The 19,329-nt window shown below is 44.4% G+C and overlaps 1 protein-coding gene across 17 annotated transcripts in view; it reads right to left on the bottom strand.

Moving 5' to 3' along the window:
- RARB (retinoic acid receptor beta) overlaps positions 1 to 19,329 on the bottom strand; it is a 769,461-nt gene that overhangs the window by 153,763 nt on the left and 596,369 nt on the right. The window contains exon 1 of one of the 17 annotated variants that reach the window (XM_045037702.1): positions 17,020 to 17,141. The exons of 12 other annotated variants lie outside the window; for them this stretch is intronic. Coding sequence is in view for 2 of the 5 variants with exons in the window: in XM_003992173.5 (XP_003992222.1) it covers positions 16,182 to 16,338 (157 nt within the window). In the remaining 3 variants the exon portion in view is untranslated. Of the gene's footprint in view, positions 1 to 6,665; positions 7,474 to 16,181; positions 16,903 to 17,019; positions 17,142 to 19,329 lie in introns of those variants that run through there. 4 more of the 17 variants (XM_003992173.5, XM_019810793.3, XM_019810791.3 and 1 more) reach the window with 4 other exon arrangements.

The raw sequence follows: 19,329 nt of genomic DNA, 5'->3' as shown, positions 1-19,329 counted from the left end.
GGACTCAATGAGCATCAGTTGAAAAAAAAAACGAGTGAAAGAATGAACTCTGCACAGAAATTCTTCCACGCGGCACCAAGATAACAAATGATGATTGTTGTGGCCGGTCCGGCGGTTATCCGCCAACAAGCGCGGATTACCTGGCGGTGGGACTTGAGATGTGTTTGCACTCCCGCCACCCCGCGTGCTTGTTGTGACAAGAGTGTGAAGGAGAGCAGGGATTATCGTCATTATTCGATTTTCCCCTCCATTAGTCACAGGAGGAAACTGAAGCACAGAGAAGTTAAATGACTTAGCCAAGGTCACACGGCTGGGCCGTGGCTTGATCTAGAATGGGCCTCCTGAATCCACATACAGGCTTAATCTAAATGAGACACAAAGCTGCTTGTTTCTATTCTAAGCCGTTTTATTAATGTGTTGATGTTTTAGGACAAGGTTAGCAAGCTTTTTCTGAAAAGGGCCAGGTAGTAAATATTTTCGGTCTTGTGGACCATATGGTTTCCGTCACAGCAATTCAACTCTGCCACTGTAGGGAGAAGGGAGCACTAGACAAGACGTAAATGAACAGGCGTGGTATGTACCAATAAAACATTATTTAGAAAAGCATATTCCGAGCCAGATTTGGCTTAGTTTCCTGACCCCTGCTTTAAGATAAAGGAAATTAAAACGATCCCTTCTTATGGTAACTGTACATGTTACTATAAAATCCATGCCTTCCTTTGCTTTCAGGGTAAAGATAGAGTATGACAGCCATATGTCACAGAGATGTGGGAAATATTTTAAGGATGCTAACGCTATAGAGCATACAGTATTTATATGCACTATAAATGTGTAAGGTCTGCACATTTCCTTCAAAACTAACCTCATGTACACATTTTTATTAGTTAGGGAGGTCAATATGTCTATCATAAATACATTTTAAAATTCCTTCCTACATATTCTCTCCACTGGGATTATTTATCGTGGCTTGTTCCCTGGCCCCGAGCCAGGCAGAATATGGGAGTTTTAATACCTTTAATCCATTACATGGATTTTTTTTTTTTTTTAGAGCTCCATAAGACAAAATAAAATGCACTCTCATGGTCATATATGCAATAAACCTGATATGCCACTTAATATTTCATGCCCCATTTTATATTTCAGTTGTGACGGTCCCCAGCTTTCAACATGCAGCATGACATATTTTCAGCCATCTTTTTGCTCTGATTTTGGGTGTTTGTTCTGAAGGGGCACTGAAATGACCGTTCGCTGACGTAGGCCACCCAGTTCCTTGCAACGTGAACTGGTCACGTTTATTTTTATTAGGCCATGCTACACTGCATTGACAAGGAGGTGTACATTTATTTTTATGGCTCGTCGTATGGTAAGTGGTCTCCAAAGATAGCCTGGTCAATGAGCCACACCTCCAGGAATCCACACCAACGCGTAAGGCCCTTCCTCTTGAATCTGAGCTGTTACTCTGATTTCATTCTGATCAACAGAAAGTGGCAAGAGTGATGCTGTGTTACACATAAGGCTGGACCCTAAGAAGCCTGGCAGCTTCCATATGGGTTTCCTGGAATGGTTATTCTAGGGGAAGCCAGGTACGGAGCCCCGTGACCACCGTGCTGTAAGGAAGCCCATGTCATAAGCGGAGGCCATGTGGAGAGAGAGATGCCGTGGCAGCCTCCAGCCGTTGCTGCGATGTCAGCTGCGGAAGCGGACATGTGAATGGAGAAGGCTTCTGGAACATCCACCGGGGTCAACCCCATAGACAAGTCTAACCTCAGTCACTTCTTTTTTTTTTTTTTTTTTAAGTTTATTTATTTATTTTTGAGAGAGAGAGAGCACAAGCAGGAGAGGGAGAGAAGGAGAGATAGAATCCCATGCAGGCTCCGCGCCATCAGCGTGGAGCCCGATGTAGGGCTCGAACTCATGAACTGTGAGATCGTGACTGAGCCGAAACCAAGAGTCGGACGCTCAACTGACTGCACCACCTAGGTGCCCCAGCCTCAGTCGCTTCTGACTGCAGCCACGTGTAGGACCCCAAGAGAGACAGAACCTTGAAAGTTAATAATAAATTGTGTCTTAAGCTACACAGTATTGGGTTGGTCTGTTACATAGCAATACGTTAATTCTATAATTATTAATTAAAGATTATTTGGGGGGGCGCGCCTGGGTGGCTCAGTTAAGTGACTGACTCTGGCTCAGGTCATGATCTCGTGGTTCGTGAGTTCGAGCCCCGCGTCGGACTCTGTGCCGACAGCTCAGAGCCTGGAACCTGCTTCACATTCTGTGTCTCCCTCTCTCTGCCCCTCCCCTGCTCATGCTCGGTCTGTCTCTCTCTCTCTTTCTCTCAAAAATAAATAAACATTAAAAAAATTTTTTTAAAGATTATTTTGGTGGCGGGGCGCCTGGGTGGCGCAGTCAGTTAAGCGTCCGACTTCAGCCAGGTCACGATCTCGCGGTCCGGGAGTTCCAGCCCCGCGTCAGGCTCTGGGCTGATGGCTCAGAGCCTGGAGCCTGCTTCCGATTCTGTGTCTCCCTCTCTCTCTGCCCCTCCCCCGTTCATGCTCTGTCTCTCTCTGTCCCAAAAATAAATAAACGTTGAAAAAAAAAATTTTTAAAAAGATTATTTTGGTGGAGCCACAAAGAACCTGCAGAAAGGCTCATTTCAACTCTTTTAGAATCTGGGAGACAATAATTTGACATGGACTGTATACTTTGCATGCATTCCTGCCAGATACAAGAGCAATGGACTAATTCCATCTAAAAAATAATGAAAAAGTTCTGCATAAAAGGAGTATGCTAATTGCTCAGCAACATATTCCAAGACAGTAATGATTAAAATATCATAGAACAAGGCCCTTTAAAATTGTTTTTAGGGGCGCCTGGGTGGCTCGGTCGGTTAAGCGTCCGACTTCGGCTCAGGTCATGATCTCACGGTCCGTGAGTTCGAGCCCCGCGTCGGGCTCTGTGCTGACAGCTCAGAGCCTGGAGCCTGTTTCAGATTCTGTGTCTCCCTCTCTCTCTGCTCCTCCCCTGTTCATGCTCTGTCTCTCTCTGTCTCAAAAATAAAATAAACGTTAAAAAAAAATTAAAAAAATAAATAAGTTTGTTTTTAAAAGTTGGCTGTAATGCAATGTGTCTCCCCCCCCCCCAAACTGCTTATGAAGCTCATTCATATCCACCTGAGCCCACATGTGAACACCACCTGCCTGTCACCTGCACACACCCTCTTTTATTTTGAGATGCAGATGTCTGCTTATAGGGTCGTTGTATTTTTATTTGTTCCTCCAGGGGACAGATTGAATTCTCCTCCCCACACTGGACATTGCCGTTCAAAATAATAGCAAAAGACTTGCAGGTAATGGGCTATAATACTCACTTGATACTCACTAAAGGAGGGTTTAGATCACTTGCTCTCTGTTACCTTTCGCGAAACATCTGTTTCATATGAGCCAGTTAAAAGTGCATACATCTGTAAATAATAAGCCTGTGTGTGCACATAATTTAATGAATTAGGACATAAAAAGGAATTGAACAGTAGGGGCACAGCAATTAGAGTAACTGCCCATTTTGTTAAAAATGTATTGTTTCCAGCTTTCACTTGGAAACCCTTTTATTATTCTGTGGGTTCTGAGGCTTCCAACCTTCTTATTGCCCCTTCCTGCAAAGCACATAGGAGTTTACTTTGCATAGTTGGCAGAGGGAAGGCAACCCACATAATGCAAACCCGGGATGGGAACTTGCAACTGGCTCGCTTCTACTTGGGAGACCGGAGTTGGGTACCTGATCTAGTCTGTGCCTGGGAACTCTCATCCGTAAAATGGTGCGATAACAGGGCTTCCCAGATGACATCGTTCATTCTGTGTACTTGGCAGGCAGTAAGAGCTTCATCAATAATAATTAGGATGATGGTGGTTTTGCATTCTAATGAAAATCCATCACAACTTGTGCCCACGTCCAGGGAACAAACCTCGTTCAAAAGTTTCTCTTGATTGTTAATCTGGTCTTATGTCTATTTACCTTCATCATTTCTAGGGATCGACAATAAAAAGGGGGGAGGAGGGACCATGTCCTGGTTAACAGGAGGGACCATCAGAAAATCTGCTTCTCGGATATCAAAACGAACGCCAGAAGCCCAAGGAAATATCCTGTGCCCATTCGGGCCAGTTTTCTGGCTAACGCATTCATAAGTGCTCGCCATAACCGCCAACCTGAACTTCCCAAGTTTTGACAGCTCCCTGGAAGTTTACCTTCAGGTGTTCTGAGTGACTCTAAAACATACAAATGTATCAAGGCGGAAACCATTTGGGATGTTCTGAATTGTAAGCCTGCTACTACTGAACCATTCTCAGCTTGGTTCCTGAGCACCTACTGTGTGCCAGGCACCAGGTTGCAAAGCAGAGCACACATACATGAGCAGAAGAAGGTCTTCCTGGGCGAGACAGGACGGCATTTTCTAGAACACATGGTGAGCCTTCCACAGAGTGTGGCCGGTTCCTCTCTGCCTCCCTTAAGTTTAAGACGTTTCAACTGAGTTGAAAGTAGCTTGGAAATGTTGGAAGATACTCTGTCCATCTGAAAGTCAACAAGGACACAGGAGCACAGGAATAGAATGTGATGCCACAGCGATGTGATGACTGCAAGAAATATAATTGAAGTCCAGCCCACTGGGATTCTGTGAAAATCCTGGTTTAGCTCTGTAAAATGTTAGTAAAGTAAGTGCTATGCATTTGCCAGGCCCCAGGAAAAATAGTTCCACCCAGAAGGAAAACACGCTAAACAATGACTGAAATCCCCACCCTCTGGTATTCTGTTTACGTTCTCCTGCAGTCTATTTACCCTCTACATAAAGAGATAATTAAAGCTCCTTAATAGCAATAGGAAAGAAGAATAATGGCGAAAGGGAACGAAAGAGAACAAATATTGAAAAAAATATTAATGGCTGGAGTATACAGAGCTGCGTTGTTCAATACAGTAGCCACTAGCCACGTGTAGGTATTGAACCCTTAACAGATTAAAATTAAATAAAATAAAAAATTCAGTTCCTCAGATATATGAGGCCCATATCCAGTGCCACACAAGGCTGGCAGCTACGATACTGGGCAACACAGAGCTACAGATCGTTTCCATCACTCTAGGAAGTTCTGGACAGTGCTGATACCTAGTACACTCAAACGGCGGTGTGCTTGACCCTATCCACCGACTTAACCACAGTTAATTGAGTACTGACCAGGTACTAAGTACCATACTAGGACTGGAAAACAGAAGGACACAATATCTCATCCCCAAAACGTCCCAGGTTAGTAAGGGAGCCCAGTCAATAAAACAAAACAGAAACACACACACACACACACACACACACACACACACACACACAAGAGAAATGGGTAGAAACACAGAAAACAAACTGGTAACTTTAATGGTACATATGGTAGTGAGTATCCAAGTGCTTCCCATAAAATCTTTGAGCTTGTCTGTGTTAAAAAAGTTTTTCATAAGAAAATAAGGGGGAAGGTATCTATTTACTGAATATTACCTATCAGGAACTTTAAATACACTCTTATCTAAGTCTATGGTAAGCTTGCAAGGTAAGCATTGTGGATCCATTTTATAGACGGAACAACTGAGGGGACTGGAGCTCTAGCTTCCACAGGCGAGGCAGCGCATGGAGAATGCCCAACTCCACCATGTGACACACTGCATAGGACCACGCCGTGCCCCCCGAACACGTGACGGCATCTTACAGGTTCCATTCAGAACCTACTGCGTGACTTCTAGTAAGTCACTTCAATGCATCCATCTGTCTCCATTTCCTCAAAATACGTAATTCAGTAACAATTAGATTTCAAACAAACAAACAAAAACAGGTAGAACATGGCTTATAAAAAACCAAAACAGAGAGCAATACATCACATTTCAGATACCACTGAAATCAGTGATATAAGAGCATTATGGGAGAGGCTAACGACCGTCATAATTATTTATGTAAACTTCATCAAGCAGTAATAGTTTTCTTAGGTTTGGGACCCTCTAAAGAAAACAGATACTTTAAAACAGGCGGCGAATTCCAAAAGGGCAATTTAACTTCATCCTCTCTTAGGAAGCTTCCCCCCACCCCGCACCCCGCTTTTTTTTTTTTTAAGTAACGGATGATATAATAGTGATCCTTAACTATGAGGCACCCCCAGCAGGAATCATTAGCAGTGGTCTCTAGAGGAGGGTTACAGGTGAACTTGGAGAAGACGCAAAGCCTCATTTCTCATCTCTCACCGTCCTGCGATTCCCCGGTAAACACAAGACTCAAGCAGACCCTGACTCCTGTGAGGGACGGAGGGAGGGAAGGGGCCAAGGCAGAATTCAGCCACAAACAGGATGGGACACGGGACAAAAGAGGCCGTGGCTGCTATCAGAGAAATAACGCAGTCAGAGGAACTCATGCGAGTTACGGTTCCTTACTTCTCTCTTTTCTACATCTCCCCCACGCCAAAACAGTCCGGGGCCCCTACTCGGGTTTGTTAGGGCAGAGAACGCGTTCCAGGAATTCTTCACGCAGTTGACGCAGATGACAGACCTAAACTGGAAGTGAGTCAGTCCACACAGACGATGGGGAAAAGCCCTTCCCGTGGTTTCAGCCTCAGCCCTACAACTTACTGTGTGACCTCAGACCCACTCCTCACCTTCTCCGAGACGCAACTGCCTCTCCTGTAAAACGAGGAGCATCGTACCTTCCACGCGGGATCAGCGGTGAGGGCCGACTGGCGAGAAGGCATCGGCAGGCGGCAGAGGAGAACCGTGGAAACCGTGGGACCAGCCAAAAACCGACGAACGAAAACCCCTCCGTGGTGCTTCAGTGCAGTCTCTATCGTCAGAAGACAATCGCTTCTTTCTTATCGGAAGGCACGCGTGTGACCATCCTTACAGGGAACGGAGGATGGCCGCACTTCCTCTGTCACTGCCCCGTCGAGAGGCAGAGTTTGGGGATGCGGGCTGGCCCCGGTGCCTGCTTGGCCCACAGAGGCGCGAGTGGCTCCGTGCCAGCTCTGGATCTGGCCCTTCAGAGGGCTGGGGGCTTCCGCTTCCTCCCTCCCTCTCCGATCATTGCTGCCCTGCTGGGACAAGCACGAGCCACGTGCAGCCGCTCGAGTCGGCAGGCCCAGCTGAGCTCCCTGCCAACGAGAGCGACGCGGACCGCCAGCCAGGGGAGTGAGCCTGCCGGGACTTGGAGAGACGCAGGCCTCAGCTGACAGCGTGTGGAGCAGAAGACCTGCCCAGCTGAGCCCGGTCCATCTACAGACTAATGAGATAATAAATTGTTAGGCCACTAAGTTTCGGGGGCGGCTTGGCACGGAGCAGGAAGTCACGGGAACAATGATCGAGAGATAAGCGATCGGTTTCTTAAAAGCCAGTCTAATCAGACCCACCCCAAAAGAACATCATTTAACAAACACTCCGGAAATATCCACATGAGGGTCTTCCAGAAGCAACTTTGGAAGGTACGCGCTCATTCCAGCGCTCCCTACACCACGTTTGGAAATTACTCGTGAGGCCTCCGCTTGGGAGAACCTCTTGCCTGCTCCTGTGGCAAAGATGTTCCACCCGCCCAATCCCTCACCTGCAGCAGCGGTGGTTCTCGGGGGTGTTTCAGTTCTTTCTGTGATCAGACTCACGTTCACAGTCCCGAGGAGATACTGGTGTTGGTGTTATATAAGAGGGTCGTGTCACAGGGGCTTGTGTATGCAATTTCTCCAGACATTAGGAGTCCAGAGAGAGCAGGGACAGGGTAGGAATCATGTTGGTGTCACCCAGAGAAGAGAACACATCAGGGAGCCTGGGACATGGCAGACACCCAAGAGCTGTTTGGTGAGTGACCCCACAAGATCGAATCCACCGGTGAGCAATGAAAACGGACTGTACCCCAGACAGCATCTCTGGGTGAAGTCGCACTGTGACAGTTTCATAGGTGACAAGGCTCCCCTGTAAAAGTCGGTCCTCTGTAGTAAATCTGGGGGCTTGGTAAGTGGATACCACCGAATCAGGGCCCGTGTTACCCAAATGGTGACAGAAACGGGACGGACTGTGACTCAGGTTATGAGCCACAGACAGAGGAACCTTTTCGTCGAGGAAAAGAGGTACCAACTAAAAAAGCAGGTTCGCTATGAGCAGAGACACGCGAGCCACAGGTGTCATGCTGGAGTCAGAGCACAAGTCTACTCCGTGGCTTCTGTTTTGTTTTCTGGGTGAGAATAGACTCCTTGTTTACATGAGCTCTGATCTTTCTACAAATCCCGCACCGTAGACATCATTATTCCCATTTCATAGCTGTGGAAATCGATCCTGGGTCAAGGCGGGCTACTTTCATTATCTCAGACCATCGGGCAGTGGCAGGGAATACAGGTGGAGAGGTACACGGGAGGGTACGAGATGTGAGTGGGCACGCAGAGCAGAAGCAGTAAAACTTTCAGAGAGTGACAACTCTTCACAGCCTCTGGTCTGAGAGCGAGAAAATCATTATACCTTCTTGTGGTATGGGTATAGAGCTCTGGATGGACAGGTGATAGGAGAACCTTTGCAAGAGTACGTGCAACTTGCGGCCACTAGAAGCCCAGCATGGGTTTCTGGAAACTCTTGCCCAAGTAGCAGAGAGATGCCCTGTTCATCTACATCCTCCAACTTTCTCTGCAAATCCAAACCTGCTCATCCTCTCTCTAATTCCTATTGTTCCCTCTGATAAGCAGGGCCCCAGTGAACAATTAAAGCTTTCAATAAATAATCTCTAAGCACATTCATTTGATTGACTGTTATTTGATACAGCAGTTAGTTTCAATGGGGCAGTTAATATTGATCACATAAAGTACTCCAGACAAACATGAAACAGTTCCAGAACTCCATGGATTATTACCCTTTATCTGCCAGTCATCTGGGTTACTTGTAATGGTCACGGAATTTAAAATCAATAATAACAATTAGTGTTCTGTACACCAAAACGGATGAATCATGTGAAATGGGTTTTCATATAAAATCAAAGGTAAGGCAGACTGCATGCACCCTGGAAAAAGGCTCTCTGAATTTCCGGTACACATTTGGCAAGGTACTTTCGGGCAAGTGTTCCAAACAGGCAGCAGGAGAGAAAGAAAGGTATTTAGGAGGAGAGGTGGCTATAAAAGCCCACGTGAAACCCCTGACAGTCCTCATCCAAAGAGATGAAGTATAAAAGATAAAAGTGACCAAAAGGAGTGCTAACAAGCATAGTGAAATTAATGGGACTGGCAATTTGCTTCCTCTGAGATGCGCTTCTAGCTACCTTTTTCGGCTTCTGATTCATAGGCATTAATTGTGATTTTTTCGTAATAAAATGGCAGCAACGCTATTTTAGCACCATGGCACCAGTGCTGTTAATGTCTGGATAATTAAAATGCAAAGCAACAGAGAAACGTTTCATCATTAAACTGTAACCAGCGCACTATGTGAAATCATCCATTCCAAAGACTTGTTTTTCATCAATTATTTGTTATTTATCTGATGTAAATATAAGAAGGACTAATTAAAATGTATGCCTTTTTATACAGCTTCTTGTCATTAAAGCCAATGAAAGCATTCTGAGGACCATAATGAAATAATTATGTTTGCCTTTAAGAATTCTCTTCAATAACACATGGCAGTACTGAGCTAAATTAAAACATCAGGAACTAAATTTCGCTTGCCTCCATTTCCATTTTAGTTAATTATACCCCCAAGCTTTTCAATAGACCAGACCCTAAAAAATCTTTTGAAGCTGAAACAGGCTTCAGATCACCAGCCTTTTTATAATTATGGACCTTGATAACAAGACATAGGTACCGTAGCCCCAAAAGCTTTACAATTTTTGAGAGGAGGCGTGGGTTAGACGAGGTCTTCATTTGCTCTGGAAATCAGAGAAAAACTGAGATAAACGTGATCCAAATCTTCTCCTCCCAGTTAACGGATGTCCCCGTCTTATCTGGTCTTGCCTGCATTATTTCTACCCGAGTATTTTGGATTCAGCTATTTGGATTTTTCTGATTTGGTAAACTGTGATCTGTGGTGAACGGTAATTGATCAATAACAACAAAACCAAACATTTCACTACATCTGAGTCAAATTAGGAGAGTAACCCCTTATTCAATACTTAAAACAACAACAACCACCACAATTATCTTTAAGAAAAGAGTAGACTCACGAGAACCTATAAACTTGAGAAAATAAAAACCGGCTCTTTCATTCAAGTTTCTCCCCCAGACCTCAAATCGCAGATACTTGCAAAGGCAAGAATAATGTGAGTTTAAGAAAAAAGGAAGACCGAAAGAGGAGAGCAAACACTGCTGGGGGCTGTCAGGGCTGGTGGCAAATGAAATGGCTTTAGCAAAGCTGTCTGTCATATGATGCGGATGGGGGTGGGAACTTGGTACTTAGGAAAGTAAATAGGAATACCAGGGATTAACTCTGACAATGTGAATTCCTTCCCATTTTGTTATACAGAGGCAGTTGGCGGGGTTCATGGGGGATAGGATTTGGGGACTGCCGCAGAGACCTTCTCCAGACACATCAGAGGGAAACTGTGGACAGCTGGGAAACAAGGATCTATTCTAGGACAACATAAAATTGCAATTATACTCTCAGAATCTGCATTTATTAAAATCACTCCCACCCAAGCGACTCTTTGTTCTGTTTAGAGAAATTTCCTTTGGGGCGTGAGGGACGTACGTGGTCACCCACTGTCACTCCTGTTAAAATTAGCTTTCCTCGTGCCTCCCCCCCGCCCCCCCCCCCACCCCGGTTCAGTGTGTCAGCAATGGGGGAGGCCTGGAGACTCCTGGAATCCATGTGCCCTGACTAGAGGAAATGCTTGGCCAGGCTGGCTTGCCTGGCTGACGTCAGTTCCTGTTATCCTCGCCTTATCGTGCAGGGGACCAAGAGTCTTATCTTACTGAATGGCCCCCCTTTCAGCTCCCCACCCTGCAAGTCCAGAGAAAAAAAGCAAGTCAGCAGTTCCATTGCCTGTTTGAATTCTCCTCTAAGAAGCTCTGAAAGCTCAAGATAAATAATATAATACCTGCAGACTCACCCTTACTGCTTCCTAGGTCGGGAGAACTTGCACAACTTTATTTTTTCTTCATTTAAAGGGGGTCGGGGGTGTGGGGTGAGGCGGGGATGATGGTTCTTAACGACGAAGTAAGGAAGCCAGAAAGGAAAAGAGGAGAATTCGGGGCAACATATTGACTGATGAGGTTGTGTCATTAGATCTTACAGATGGGGAAGGTTATCTCCTGTCCTATTTAACAAGAGGTACTTAGGCCAAGCCACTTACAGACAGGATACTGATAAATCTGGAACCTGAGTTCACTCCACTCTCCTCTCTCCATCACCGCCCGTTTCAACTTTTTAAGGAGAAGCTAGCCAAGAACTGATACAGCTTTGTTCATAGTAATTCAATTTAATAATTCTCTCCCTCCCCCCACTCCCAACACATACAACATGCTGGAATGAGAACCACAGTCATTGTACTTAAATCAGGTTTTGCAGGGGATGCCTTCTACTTACAGAACTACAGCGTGCCACAAAAGGAATTCATGTTCGGAAGGATGACCCAGAAGCACAAGGCGATCTTCAGTCATAACGGAAAAATTAAGCTGTGAGCGCTCTAGCTATATTGACCAGAGAATCCAAACAAAGACATTCTGTGCCACTCCTGGGTTCAAGGGGCAGCCTTGGAAATCTCGTAATATTGAAATATCTGGCATATTTCAATGATTTATGTGGGAACTGTGGCAGGATATCTGAAAGTGGGTTACTCTAGAAAATCAGAGACGTACGATTGCCCTAACTACACTATAATCTGAAAGGCAAGATCCTACATTAATATCTTTTGGAAAGGTTTTCGGCCAAGATTTTTCTGATGAACCTTCCTCAAAAGCTCCCATTTCTGAAAGAATGTATTTAATTGATAGTTAACTGAGTCTCTAGTAGAACATTTAAAGTAGAAAAATGTCATTTCAAGATAAATTTATTGGCACTTACATGTAACTCACACTCTACAGAAGATTCTTTTCAAGATGTTCTAAAATGAATACTGCATTTATTGTTTAATAAGCCCTATGTGATTTGAAGAGCGTTTTATATTTTGCACCTGGGTTTCACATCTCCATCTTTCTCCTTGAGAGGAACTCTCTGATTTAAAAAAATTCCTAGCCTTTTATAAAAAAAAAAAAAAAAATCTGATTTCAAAGATTATAAATGCCTTGAGAGCAGAAGTTACAATCTTTATCATTCATCGTGTATTTCTCTTCCGAGATAGTTTACTGATGCTTGTGGAACGTACGAAAGGGAAAACGGTAAGATTTTCTTCCCTTTTCAATCATCCCAGGGGCTTAATATGTTGAAGGCAAATTACAAGCATCGGACATCCAGAAGAACTTTCTTTTACTTTTTTGTTTTAAAGAAAAGTTCATGACAATACTGACTGGTTATATATGGTCAGAGCCAGGCTTCCAGAAATGAGAAGAAAACTTTCGATTCAGATCGGTTAGCCTATCAGAAATGGCCATTCTGGTCATTTATCTAATTAGGACAAAAAAAAAAAAAAAAAGGCCTCTTTCAAAACAACGGCTTTACATTTGGGCTGGCAAATCAAATTCTAACTGGCGCTTCCAGACCAATTCCATAGCCGAAGTTTAAGCGGACAGACGTGTACCTCTCCTGTTTTATTTTCTGGAATCTACAATTTTCTGGCGATAAAATTTAAACTCATGTGTTTTTTTTCTTTTCCTTCTAATTTACACATCAATACCTCCCTACCCAAAGTACCAAGTTATCAGCATGTGTACAAAATTTTAGTATTTCTTTTTTTTTTTTCCTACAGGGAAGGAAAACTTGGTGAAATTTCCACTTATTTTCAGACGACCCTATCCTGCACTCTGAGATGTAAGCAAAAGTCCCTTTTCTTTTTCTCCTTTCTGATGGTATTAGTTACCACTGTCATGTGGCTGAGAAGCAGAAAATTATGTCCTACTTTAGAAAAACAATTGAGCCTTTTCATCGAAATATTTATTCAAAACCCCATTCAATTCATACGGTGGCTGTCAGTCTTTACTTAGTCTCTCTTTCAGTGGGTATCTTTGATTTTGCCACTTTGACCCCAATTTATATCTCACTAGGAGAGGATTTGGATACTGTTTAATACTTAAAATTCAGGTCCCAGGGCTTTGAGAAGGGAACTTTTCTTCCTTCCTTAATCACACACATCACTGTTTGTTTTTAAAACAGATTTCTCCTCATTAATGGGCAAAATAGTATTTCAAAAAGAAAATATTTCTTTTCTCTTTTTTCTTTTGATGTGCTGACTATGTAGAGGACAGGGAAGAAGGCCAAGAAGTTGTCACACTCATGATTTCACCGAAAGCAACTATATTTAGACCACAAATATTAGGATTTATCCTATGCCCACTGAGCAATTAATGCTGAAAACATCTGGAGCAGGCCCTAAAACCAAGATAATCCACGAGGCATCTGAATACAAACTTTGTGACTATGATACCTTCCAGGGGCAGTCTTAAATCGTATTATTTATACCACATTCCCTTAGTAGCCCGCTAATCCTGACTTCAAATTTTTATAACAAGCAATTCACAGGCCCTACTCAAACCGGTAGCTGGTTCGCATGCCGTGTTTCTGTCATTAAAATTACAAAAGAAACTAAAAAGAATATTCTAACACCTTTCAAAGACGGCTTCTGGTGCGTTTTACATTCCAAGGGTTTACTCTGATTACTACACACACACACACACACACACACACACACACACACACACACACACACACGCACACGAAAAAACAGAATCTCAAGGCAGAAAATACTTTTGGTTGGATTTAGTACGATTTTTTTTTTCTCCTTGCCCACTGTTTCCTCTGTGTTAAGAGCGTAAACAGATCTGCTTCTCGTCAAAACAGTCATTAAGTACAATGGAAAAGCTTGTGGTTTTTATGCTCTTTTTTATCCAAACGAAGCCCTAATATGCTTTTATTTCACAAGTCCTAAGTAGCTATGCCACCCTGAACCAAACACCATGTGGCAGACATTTGTTAGAATTTTTATTTATGCTTAAAAACTTAATCTCTTGAACAACTAAACGCAGGGTCATAGAGTGGTTTATGGAGGATAAAGCAACTCTCTGCAGGGGCAAAAGCAATTTTTACAATTTATTCATTTAGCCTATAGCTGGGGTGTGCTTTTCCAGCCCTTGCGAAATTGACCACAATAAACACTAATTGCTTTGCTTACAAAAATAAGACACTGGAATTTCTGAAATCCCTTTGTCAAATGCCTTTATTTACTTTTTCTAATGCAAGTTTCTTTGATTAGCTGAACTTTGCTGTTATCGACACTTCTTGCTTATCGGCTGGCCCTAGGCAAATGACACATTCACCACTCGCTCTCCCCAGATAAGGCAAATCCCTTGTTTAACTTGTTCAAGAACAAACAAAGCTTTCCCCCCTACTCCTACAACTTAATAGGCATGTTTGGAGGGTTAATTACAAAGGGAGACTGTCTACTTGTAAAGGCTCTATTAAGTCTAATAGCTTTCCGCCAAGGGTCCTGAACAGTTTTTTCCCCTTCGTTAAAAAATATGTCTTACAGAACTTTTTCTTGTACCAAAAAGTTTTCTCAAGAGCTCCGGTTCCCGGAGACTCCAAGTGAAATTGTTCACATTGTTTTAACTGCTACAGAGGACAGGTCTCAAAGATCTGTTGGTGGGTTGTACAATTATTTTGTAACTCAGTTTCTTTGACTTCTTCAGAAAGAACACAGGCAGCAGGAAAGAGAAGGCATTTGAGATGAAGACGCCCTCGGAAAATTATTTTCTTTTTGCCCTGGTTATGGCTCTAACAAATATTAAGTCAGACAGCCAATCGGTTGGCATCAAATGGTTATTGATTTTTCAGCTACAAACCTGTTGATTTCCTGGCCCAAGTAGCAAGTCTTTATTGCTAAGAAAAAGTTTCACAGAGAGCAATTTAAATCTGGTCACTGTCCCCGTTCTCTCCCTTTTCTTCTCCCTCTTTACATAAGCCACCATGTTATTAGGAAAACTCAATTTCTTCCAGTTAAACTTTGACCTCTTTGAAAACAAAGATTTAAAATGTCATTTTCAGGCTAATGCGCCAATGAATTGTCAAATAAAGTACTAAAAACATTTTGATAGATAGCTGAGCCATTTATCTAAATCACTGTCAGGGGGGCGATGCATCCTGCAGGCTCCCACCACAGCCACCCGAATGTGGGATTTTCTGGGACTTCTGGTCATTTCTCAAGCCTGCAGCCACACTACTGTTGACCAGATGCGTGCCTCGGCATCGTGTCAGGATCAGATAACCAAATAGTCAATATTTTTTTTAAAAAACTGGGCTACTCCACTTAGATTTCCTTCCCTTTAAATGATGTCCAGGTTCTGGGCTGAATTGCAAGATATGGAAATAATGGATGGCTCAGCCCAAGGGGTGTTCATTGCCAGTAGTTTTCTAGCAAAACAGCAACTTCTTAGAGCAACAAAGTGACTCGGAAAGGTGGCAGCAGGGTCAATGCTAAGAAATATTGCCTTTCCTTAGCAAGGAAAACATTGGAAGCAGCAGCTTTAACGGGTGGTTTATGAACTGCAAGAGCAGGAGCCACCCTAATTAGGCTAAATTCCTTGCAAGGACGATGTCATATTTTAATTACTTTGGACTGCTGAAACACACAAGGGGGGGATATATACAACTAGCAGCTAATCCAGAGAACAGCAAAGTTAAATTCCCCTCTGCATACATCTTGGTAAAAACTGCACAATGTGTCAAATTGCCTTACTTGAAGAATGTTTCAAAGTCCTGTGGTCACACTCTACTTCCCCCCCTCCCACCCCCCCACTCCATGCATCTTTTTAAAACTGTTTTCAAGAGACTGTAAGGTTGGTAAGGAGAGGAGCGGGGGGTCGGGAGGGGCTGTTTGGGAAGAAAACATCTAACAGGAAATTTTCAGCAAGAGGGAATCAATATGCACGCCAGCATATCACACCCTTTCAGCATTAAATCATTAAATCCTTTGTCTTGCTACCAATGCAGTTTGTTTCCAATGTCTTTATTGCATGCAAGAGAGACAATTCATTTTTTTTTTCTTGGTAGAAGAAGGGAAAAAATAAACCTACATTGAGCAGTGTGCCGATGCTGCCATTCGGTTTGGGTCAATCCACTGAAGCATGCTTTGAGAGCTTTCTCCTGGAGCATGCAGGAAGACGGACTCGCAGTGTAGAAATCCAGGATTTGCCCAGGACTCACTGACAGAACATCCATACAGTCAAACATGATCTCCCCTGCACCGAATGTCTGCAAAAGTGCTTATCCTCTAGGTGTGGAGGCAAATGGCATAGAAAAGTCCACCCAACTCCATCAAACTCTGCCCCTTTTTTGGCACGTAGGCTGTTGGTCTTTTTCCCAGCCCCGAATCATGAATTATGACAGACAAGCCAGCTAAAAGCCTGTAATTGATCCAAATGATCATTTACCATTTTCCAGGCTTGCTCGGCCAATCCAGCCGGGGCGGGGGTTCCCAGAAAGATCCCAAGTTCTCCTTCCAAGCAAATGCCTGCAAAAAGCCTTCCGAATGCGGTCCGGATCCTACCCCGACGGTGCCCAGACAAACCCTGCCCGGCTCGCTCGCGTCCTCGGCATCCCAGTCCTCAAACAGCTCGCATGGGGGAATTCTGGTCCCCCCTTTGGCAAAGAATAGACCCTCCTGCCTCTGAACAGCTCACTTCCTACTACTTCTGTCACACAGAATGAAAGATTGAATTGCCTAATATATGCGAGTGAACTTTCGGTGAACCCTTCCCGGGCTGCTAACCTTCAAATGACCCAACGAGTCTGACATCACCAACTCCCAGGATTCTCACAGAGCTTAAAAACTCCCAGCAGCCCTGCAAAAGCAGACAGCCAGAGAGGCAGCGGGCGAGCGCGCAAGCCGCCTCTTTCTTTCCCATTTCTCACCTGAACAACAATGCAAGAAGTGCTTTTAAAACGGGCAGGGGAGGAGCCGGGACACCGCTCCGGGCTCACGTTGAGCGCCAACTTCTCTCCCTTTCCGCCTTTTTATCCGCCGCGGGCTTAGCTTGGAAGCGCGTGTCCCCCTCGGCCCGCTCGCCTCCTGCCCACCCCCGCGCCCCCAGCCCACCCTCCACCCTTTAAATTCCTCCGTGCGCCCGCCTGGCTGTTACATTCCTCGTAACTTATGTGTTTTTCCACTCCCGAAAAAGCACATGCAAGCCCTCAACTGTAGAGCAGAGAGGAGAGCTACTCCTCGGGGAAGCCTTGGGTTGAGAAACTTTCCATTTGATTCTTTTTTTTTTTTTTTTTTTTTTAAATACCCCCTCTTTATCCCTCTTGCAAAGCCCTGGGCGGAGGGATTGCATTTGCTCTGGAGTAATAATCTAGTTTTCTGGATTCATTTACTTAAAAAAAAATTTTTTTTTTCTCCAGTCTATATGCAGCAGTCAAGAATTGGTTACTCCTGCTTCAAACACTCACACATAGAATCACATGTATATACAGGATTTCAGGATCTGAGAAGACACAGTGGTCTAGAGTGGATGTGGGGCTCCAACTGAAATCGGTGCCACTTTCAGTTCGACCTTTAAACCAGCTGTGTGATGAGACAAGTATTTGATCTGAGCCTCAGTTTTCCCATCTGCAAACTGGGGATATAGGGCTGCTGTGAGCCCCCCCCCCCCGCACCTCCCCCCAAAACGTACTGTAGGACACTGTATCCTGAAACAAGTACTCACTGTGATTTCATCCTTTCACTTTTCCCCCCGGGGAAACAGAAGCCCAGGAGGGGAGGCTGAGACCTATCAGGCCACAAAACTCAGAGCCATGACTAGAACCTTACTCCCTGCAATCCTAGTCCAATGTGGAAATTACTTTGCTGTTCCCACAGCCTTGGACCCCGAATAGCATGTTGGTGACCTCTGTCATGTCATGCACATACACACACACACACGCATACCCAACCACCACATAATTAAACACATATTTTGAACACTGGTTAAGCGTGAAGGTTTTATATTTCCATGGGCCAAATTTCCCCAACGCTAGTCCCCTGCTCAATCTTGGTTATTTATTAGAATAATTTGAAGAGAAAGAGATTCTTTTTTATACTGGCCATATTGACCCAACCGCGAGGGAGGAGAAGCTTTTCAGCCAGTCTTAAAAGACGCAGAAGGACAGGGGCACCTGGGTGGCTCAGTCGGTTAAGTGCCTGACTTCGGATCAGGTCATGATCTCACTGTTCGTGAGTTCGAGCCCCGCATAGGGCTCTGTGCTGACAGCTCAGAGCCTGGAGCCTGCTTCGGATTCTGTGTCTCCCTCTCTCTGTGTCCTTTCCCTGCTCATTCTGTCTCTCTCTGCCTCTCAAAAAGTAAATAAATGCTAAAAAAAAAAAAAAAAAAAAAAAAAAAGACGCAGAAGGACAGATGCAGTATTTACAAATAAACCCAGGCAGCTAGCTTTCAAAGGGAGAGCCAATCCACATTGTAGTCGTTTTGCACAACTTGTTTAAAAGGATGCAATGCACATCTGAGAAAGGAAACTCCCGGGAGTAATGAAAAACCCTACCTCCTCCACTACCACTGATACTTACTCGTAATTCTCCTACAGAACAGGGCAGGTAAGTGGGTAGGCAAGAGGGAAGGTTTCCTGCCCCCTGCAGGGAAGAGAGCTGCCCTGGGCTCCTTTCTGTGGATAGTGCTGGAATGTGCATTGGCATCCAGGCCTTTTAGAAGCCTGTCAGGGGGCACCTCGCCCCATGCTGAAAGGCTGCTCTGTCTCCAGGAGTTGCTAAGTGGCACTCGTGGTGTAACATGAAAAGTATGCGTCACACACACTTACCAAGTCAAAGATCCTTTTACGAAGGTACATTAAAACAATTTTCAGCCCAGCAAGCTCAGCTCTTGCCATTGAAAAGTCCAGGACGACAGCGGGGCGAGCTTTTGCTGAACTGTGTTTGTTAATTCTCTCTTTTTCAAAGGACCGTCATTTTATAACGGAGGTTTGTAAGGAACCCTTTAACTACAAAGAAAACGCACACCTTAAGCAAGGAATACAGAGGAATGAACAAAACATTTAACACGCTGTCGTTAAGATGGTTGTAAAGATACACAAAGTACCACATTATGTGCCAATCTCTGCGTGCATGGACTTACAGCTCCCCGTGCTTACTTCCGGCCCTCCGGCGTTCCTTGGAAACTCCTATGTGGGCTCACAGGCGATAACGGAGGTGGGTGAAAAGGTATATGAGCAGAG

Source organism: Felis catus, chromosome C2, assembly GCF_018350175.1.
Source record: "Felis catus isolate Fca126 chromosome C2, F.catus_Fca126_mat1.0, whole genome shotgun sequence".
Taxonomy (NCBI): Eukaryota; Metazoa; Chordata; class Mammalia; order Carnivora; family Felidae; genus Felis; species Felis catus.
The sequence above is the reverse complement of the archived record's forward strand: the minus strand, read 5'-3'. Positions and strand labels throughout refer to the sequence as shown.